The following is an 8262-nucleotide window of genomic DNA, read 5'->3' on the forward strand; positions in this document are numbered from 1 at the left end:
TCTGATGTGTCACTTCTGTTCATATATACAGTAGGTCAAAGTCAGAAATTACCCTTACAAACGGTTTAATGATACAGGTATAATACGGTGGAACCCCTTATAGTGATCACGTTTGTCCCGGGCCAAGTTAATCCCTATAAGCGGTTCATTTCTATAACCTAATTGCGTAGCTTCTGTATGATAGTCCCAGAACTCTAGGGAAGGGTAATGGTGGATTTTAAGTTAAGGGAGATATTACACTGTGCACTGACTGCGCTGCTCACTTTTCTCACTCTTTCTCTCTTGCGCTGACTCATAAACACACACAGAGACACTCACCGACTCGGCTTACATCTCTGACCTGCTACAGCTTAAACGGCGATTTGTTTGAAATGACAGCACAATATCAACACTGATCACCACATAATGATTTATACTTTTCTTAAATGAGTAAAATCTTTCTTCATAGCTTGTCCTGACTCCGCTCTCTTTCTCTCTCTCTCTCTCTCTCACGCTGACACACACATCGACACACGCGCTCATACACGCAAACAGTGTCATCAGACAAATGTGTAAACTCCGACTGGGTAAATTCAACAGAATTTGAGATGGATATGACAGGGTACGCTCTGTTTGGCTTGATTAGGTTGGCAGTGCACAGCGCGAATGAAAGTGACACAGAGAGGAGCAGTAAATTACTGAGTAGGTAAAACTGTAAAAAATACACTGACAAGACCCAAGATGAACACTGTAAGCTGATTACGTGATCACTATAAACAAATTATTTAAACACCATTTGCATAGGAACGATTTTGTCCCAAGCTTTTTGATCCATATAAACGGTTGATCACTATATTTGTGATCACTTTAGCCGGTATCCGACATATAACCTACATCAATTGAGGGACAGAAATACAATCTGAACAAACTTTCATGATTTGGTTTGATGGGATTTACAGTTACCATGACTAACGATGACCTGATATTCAACATTTCAATGCATTACATATCTACAGAGGTGCACGTCCTCAGGTGCCATTTTCTCCTCTATTCATCTTCTACATTCATTCAATGTGAATACTCACTTAAACTGCCAGACTTCTTTCGGGCAAATGATTTGAACCAGAACCTACTACACCAACACTCTTATTATCATTTTGTTGGCTCAGTGCATTGAAAACCTTCCTCTAGTGCCACAGTGTAAATAACTATAGATTAGGTCAGCTGGAAACTAATCATGCTCAGGTGACAGTATGATTGTGAATATATTAGTGTGTCCTTTTTGTATCCTATACAGGAAAGGGATCATGTAAATGTTGCACTTATAATACACCATAACAGGATGGCATAGCCTCAGATAAGAGGGTTCTACATAAGCAGCTGGTAAATGAATCCTTTAGAAGACACAAAACCAGTTTTTCATTTATAGTCTTTTGGATCTCTTGACCTATTGTGCATGTAGGGTCGTGATAAGTGAGTACCATAATCACTGGATCTTCATCAATCACTGACAAGCTTCAAGATGAAAAAGAGTGGTTGTTCTAAGCACCCTTAAAATGTTTTAATGGCAGTGTTAAAGATACATGTGCATTATAAGAGTAATTTTAACAATGACCAGATTAATACTTTGCTGGCTATCAATGTGCCATGAAGGTATCATGAAACTTGTTCCGGGTCCAGTGTGGAGCAGTTTAATAGCTGCCTGCTATTAAATAGGGGAGAGTTGGTTTAACAAGTTGTTTAAGGATGCCTAAATGGTTGCGGACTTGAATCCAAGATGGTCATGTTTAATGGATTCTTCAGTTGTTTCTGTGTCTGCCTCTTGACAGATGCCTCTCAAATTGAGGATGAATTCCCAAATAAATAATTATTTTTAAGGAACAAAGATCTATTTTCATTCATGCTGCCATCACAAACTGTGAATGAATTAGACACTCACCTGTAATTTGCTACTTTCTTTTTTTTCAAGAAATGTACTGACATGCCAATTGTAAATTTTAGGGTCCACTGATTGCGACAGCTTTTACGAATGGATACCACTGAAAACTAACAGGTGACTAGTGGCCATCTTATTTTTTGGTATTATATAATATTTTTGCATCACAAACCTTTCTGCCCATATACACCTTTTGTTTTCTATTTACACTTACTTTTCATTTCCGCTTCCATCATGCCATAGGTTATTGCAGACACTGTGTCTAAATGTGCTGACACAGCTATTCACAAGGTTTGTACCAGCACAGAACACTGGTACAGTACTAGTACTAGCACAGTGTACTACTGTTTATAGTGTGTATGTATTCAAAATGGCATGCCCTTTGAAAAGTTGTCAATACGTTGATTTCCATTCTAATCTTTTCTTTCTGAGATGCCTGTTGTTTATCGTAAACCACCCTTGGCTTGACTCATGTATGCATACAAACTTCCTTCAAACTCTGCGTTATATAGGTCCACCTGCTGTTGCTTTCTCTGATATTTCCCATTTAGTCTAATATAGGCAGAGGGTGGCTCAGTTATACATCTGGTTCCTCCTCTGCTTTCACGTACTTAGTATTCACATTACTATACAATGGTGCTTTTACATTTTTTTTTACTTGACTAAATAAAACTAGATAAAATACACAATATATACATATGTGCAAGTCTGGTACTCTTTCTGGGGTCCTCAAACCCAGACTTTAAATCTCCTTTAATCTCATGTTGCCATATCTAAACATGGAGAATATCATACGCTTAGTTTTGATGATGAATTTTGTTTTGATGATAAAGCCCTTCTTGTCATTCACACACCGTGGAAAATGCTAATGGTAGCCTTCAGTTATTGTTTGTGCATGTTCAGGCTGAGGTCTCTTGGAAGTTGAATTGATTTGAACACATACATATATATAAAGAGAATTGATTTGTTCTCATATAGTAACATGACTGATTTAATCTTCTCACTGTATTTTAAGAGGTGTCAGTCACATGTGATTGGCAGCTATTCCACCAGCCTTTTCCCTGAGTGCTGTAGGCTACTTTAAACCCACAGCCCCTTGATTGCCCTTTTTTTTGTCCATGTAATGTTTCCCTTCATTTTTTCCACAATGTGAGTGGTGCAGCTGTCACCTCCACCTGCCAACTCCAAATTGAAGTTGCTGTTAGACATGCACTGAACTCCGGAGAACCTCCGGACATTCTCAGGAGGGGCTGTATGTGAGGATGCAAGACCCTCCAGATTTTCTATGGCCAGCCCCCAGTAAAAACTCCAGACAATGTAATGTCAGAATGAGCCTGTCTGAGAACACAGCAGGAGATCCTTTGCAAGATTCAAAGCAAATCAGTGGATGTGTTGAAGTCGTTTCTAACATGTGACAGACACAAAACTGAAAAAAACCCAAAAGGAATACATGTATCTCAGGATATAAAAGCGGTGCCTTAGACAAAGAAGACACAGACGAAGATGTCAAGAGAGCATTTGGTGATAAGAGCTGATGCTGGTGTCGATGTGCTGTAAACACAACACGTGATCTCCGCAGCGGAATTAATACATTACATCTGGCCTCTGCCTGCTGCTCCACTCCTCACCTGAATAATACGTAGATTTCTATGTTGTTGCGAACGTGGCTGAGCTGAGAATCACCTGTGGCGAACTCCAAAGACAGTCCAGGTGACTTTTTGAATAGCAGTTTCATACCCAGATACCACGGCAGTGCAGACAAAAGCTGCTTTCATATGTATGACAATAAAACCTTTAACTTTTCTTGACATTACCTAGAGGAACTGTATGTGTAAACACAAATGTCTGAATTTGTTGAAGCAGACAATAAATGAACTTAATTCTGCCTGTTCATGTCTGACTGAGACCATGAACAAACAGATAAAAAGCTGTAACCAGCTGATACTAAACACAGATTGACCATACACTGTCCAGCCAGGTTTTGACCTCTAGTTGGTACTTTGGCCTCGGTTTACTCCAAAACTACACAGTAAAAGTACTTAATACTATTTGTGCAAGTGATTGCAAAAATTCAAGGCCTCTAAACATCTTATGAAAGACCTTTTGTATCAGAGTAGATATACAAGACTTTAAATAACTTCAAGTTACAGTTGATATTTATAAATTGGTAAAGTTAAAACATTTTTAGACTTTGGGTGAATTGAATCCAATCAAGTTTAATATCAATCTTCGTTGTGGAGTTTAAGGCGCTGTTGCAGGACGTGAACACGTAGAGGGAGAGCAGGGGCTGGCTTGGGCAGAGTGTGTGAGACTCTCCTCTCTTCTTCTCAGGAAAGATGCACTTTGCTCTCATGCATTAATCATGGAATCATGCATTCCTAACTCATATGAAGCTTAGTACTATTATGTCTCTTTGCTTTCAAGTATGGCTACCAGCCATTTTTCTAGATACTAAGATTACAAATAAAACTTGTAATAATGCATGGAATTATGGTTTAAGTGAAAGACCGGACAGAATGGTTTGTGACAGGATTGTCGTGTGAAAAAGTCTTAAAAAATGTTCAGTATTTTCAGGAAGTAAACTTTATATAGTCAGATATGAAATAACATATACTGTCAGATTTTTCTTTTTGTGGCAGATTCGGGATACTAGATTATGTTATTTCATATCATATCTTTGCTTATCTTAAGAGTATGATGTTTTAAAATCTAATGGCCAGATGTCTGTGGAAGTGATGCTGGTACAGCTATTAGAAATCGTATTTTCTCTCAAATCTGGGTGTACGCATTTTCATTGTATTATTCCCTCAAAACAAACTTCTGTAACTTCTGATATCTGTATTTCTCTAATTATGTAGTTTTGTGCTGGATGTGACATGGCAGACAAAAACTCGTGTGAGGCATTTGACATGTTTTCTCAAATGAATTATATTATAATTGTGTTAGTCTTTGTTATTAAAAGGACATGAAGTGAATCTTCTTGGGCCATAATTTTATATTTCTGTTGCATTTGTGACGACTAGGTGCTCAGAGTTGGTTTGCTGCCCCCAGGTGTAACTAAATCAGTGGCCACTTTAGGGGGAACCTTTATTAATGAAGCTCACTTTCTGTGACCACCAACTGATTTTATGTATATTATGTAACTATTGATGATTCAATTACACTTCAGACTTTAAAACATCATTGTCTAAAGAAAATGTCATTTTTTATACTGATACTGTCATTTTCTAATAGAAAAATATTCGAACATCCTTTTAATTTAAAGGGATAGTTCACCGAAAAATGAAAATTCACTCATTATCCATTAACCACTTTGCCGATGGAGGGGTGGTTGTTTGAGTCCACAAAACACTTCTGGAGTCTCAGGGGTAAACAGCGTTGCAGCCAAATCCAATACAATTGAAGTCAATTGCGACTGCTTCCTCAGACGTAATAATACAGAAAAAAAGTAACATGCCTCCATACTGCTCGTCGACATTCATATTCGATTCGAAACAAGGTCATTTACACCATGTTTTAAGTCCACTGGAAGTGGCTATGCTAGCGGACATAGTCACACGAACGTGTCTGAGTGTCTGCGTGTTTCCGGTTGTGGACACTTGGATGACACCACACGAGCAGTATGGAGGCATGTTATGTTTTTTGCTTTCTTATGAGTAGAATTGTGTTATGGTCAGACAATCCTGTGACTAATTGTTCTTCTTCTTTCTGTGTAAATATGTTTTTGGTAGCAAAAACAAGAAACAATCTAGAAACAATCACGAACAAAGCTGAACATGTAAATTTGGTCTTAAAGTACACTCTTGGAAACCTGCTGATACCCTGTGCTGTGTGTGAAATAAGACACTACAAACACCATGTTGTGAATGTTCTGTCAAGCAGAGAAAAATTGTCTTTGAAGTTGACTGGCTTTTGGTCATGGAGTACAGTTTCTCAACTACTGTGTGCAGGTGATGCCTGACGGCACTAACCACTACAACATCCATGCAGTGAGCCAGGGTGGAGGGGACACCAGATGAAGAACAGCACGAAAAAAGTCAGAAATCATCACAGGAAAAAAAGACACACCGATCCCTCTGACTGTACTGGAGTTATTGTGTAGAGATTTACTGGTTTATTTTTCTTTAGAATTTTTTTTCAAAAATTAAGTTGCTTTTCTGGAACTGTGACCTTTTTGTTGTGGATTTAGAATCCGTAACTTTTAAGTATTTAGTTCTGATTATTTATGTGCATTTGTTTGTTTTGATCCTCCAATGAGAAAGCAATGTATGTTTACTACATTGTAAACATACATTGCACATACATCTCTCTCTCTCTCTCTCTCTCTCTCTCTCTCTCTCTCTCTCTCTCTCTCTCTCTCTCTGTGTGTGTGTGTGTTTGTGTGTATGTGTGTGTGTTAGCTGAGACACTATGGATACTTGATGATTGACAGGTTGTCAGTTTGCACATACAAAGACATTGTAAGTAAACCCATGGGACTCACAAGAGACAGTATTGGTTCATTGAAACAACAGAAGACACCAGTAACACTTAGTAGCTTTGGTTCAAGCAATGTGGTCACTAAACATACGTATTTTTGGCAATAAGAGGACTAAATATTTTCACAAGTCCACTTTTATAAATGTTTTTCTGTCTGGAGAAAAAAGAAAATTCTGTCCTTTTAATACTACATCAGATTTTAAAACAAGTGTGTAAATGTAAATTGTTTTCCATTAATTTAGTGATATAGAGAGGTGGGTGACTAGGCAAAAGCTCCACATCACACTGAATGGGAGGACATCAACTGTCCCACTGGAGTCCCATTTACATCTCACAACGAGTGAGGTAACAACAATCCAGTTACAGATCCACTTTGGGTTCCAAAAGTCTGATTCCATTTTTGGAACATGTATGCTCTTTGCTTTTCAACCGTGGTTAACTTAATGCCAGCATATCTATCTATCTATCTATCTATCTATCTATCTATCTATCTATCTATCTATCTATCTATCTATCTACATGATGAGCTACAGTGTGTACACTGAAAAATGCAACTCAAGGTTGTTGTAACACAAATGTGTGTGGATCTGAGCTCTGACACCCAGCAGACAGGTTCTTCTCATTCTCTCTGTGACGGTGACTCTGGAGCTCAGCAGCGTTCAAAGAATCAATCCGAAGCACAAGAGATATTTCTGGGAGCACCAGACTCATCAGCGGTTTGCTTATGTTTCTTGTTTTGTCTGATACACTCTAATTGTCTAAACTGGTGTCTCACAAATGTTTGATATATTTTTGGCAACTTGTATTTCTTTCTAAGTAAATGGAATGCATTTATAAAGCACTTTACTAGTCTCATTGACCACTCAAAGTGCTTTATACTACAACTCGACCATTGACATATACAGCACTCTTCAATCACATCCCATTCACACACTGCGGGGCAAAGGCATCAGGGGCAATTTGGGGTTTAGGTTCTTGTCCAAAGACACTTCATCATGCAGAGTGGAGGAGCGACACACTGACCTTCCCATTCCTGGATGGTCTGCTTTACCTCTTGGGCCACAGCCGTCCTGAGGAAGATGTGCAGATGATTGTTGCTTATTACCTCTGTACTGTGTGTTGTGTGTGTTGTGTTGTGTGCTGACCAGAGAACCGATTAGACAAAGAAGAAAGGCTAATAAGGTGGAGTTATTGCACTGTGATTATAGGTTAGGCTGAGAGCAGATTTAATTTGCACATTAGTTGAATATGTCACAAATTAAATATGTCAAAACATTTTCATACATTCATTATTTAAAACAAAGGAAAATATGAATGTTTCAAATGTATCAAAATTTCCTGTCAACAAATGGATGAAATGAATTTGGTAGAACTACAGAATCAGTCTCTCCTTTAAAGTGTGGAGTGAATTGAATTGTATGAAGTGATTAAACTGACAGTTCACCAAAAAATGAAAATTCCGTATCATCTACTCCCCACTATGCCGATGGAGGGGTGGGTGAAGTGTTTTAGTCCGCAAAACACTTTTGGGGTCTCAGGGTAAACTCTGTTGCAGCCAAATCCAATACAATTGGAAGTACTGGTGATCAGATTTTCAAAACAATACTGCTCGTGTGGGGTTATCCAAGTGTCCGCAAGCCCCGACGTTTATATTTGACTTCAAATCACACCGTGTTTAAAGCCTAAAAGTCTGCAACCTGAAGTGGCGATGCTAGTGGATGTAGCAACGTGCACCCTGCGCGTGCCCTTGGGCGAGAGCTTGTGTGCAGTTTGCATACTGTGTGAGTGCGAAACGTGAACACCGAACACGTGAACACCGATTCAGGCAGGAGGAGAAGAGCGGACCTTTAGGCTTAAAACATGTTGTA

The 8262-nt window shown here is 38.7% G+C and overlaps 1 protein-coding gene across 7 annotated transcripts in view; it reads left to right on the top strand.

Annotated features, from left to right (window-relative positions):
- LOC118106618 (RNA-binding protein Musashi homolog 2) overlaps window positions 1-7235 on the top strand; it is a 167590-nt gene extending 160355 nt beyond the window's left edge. For 4 of the 7 annotated variants that reach the window (XR_004695225.2, XM_035155310.2, XM_035155311.2 and 1 more), the window contains one exon: window positions 5866-7235. Coding sequence is in view for 6 of the 7 variants with exons in the window: in XM_035155310.2 (XP_035011201.1) it covers window positions 5866-5934 (69 nt within the window). In the remaining variant the exon portion in view is untranslated. Of the gene's footprint in view, window positions 1-1980; window positions 2033-2158 lie in introns of all 7 variants that reach the window. The other 3 variants (XM_035155312.2, XM_035155314.2, XM_035155313.2) reach the window with 2 other exon arrangements.
- Window positions 7236-8262: the final 1027 nt, after the last annotated feature.

Source organism: Hippoglossus stenolepis, chromosome 4 (genome assembly GCF_022539355.2).
Source record: "Hippoglossus stenolepis isolate QCI-W04-F060 chromosome 4, HSTE1.2, whole genome shotgun sequence".
Lineage (NCBI taxonomy): Eukaryota > Metazoa > Chordata > Actinopteri > Pleuronectiformes > Pleuronectidae > Hippoglossus > Hippoglossus stenolepis.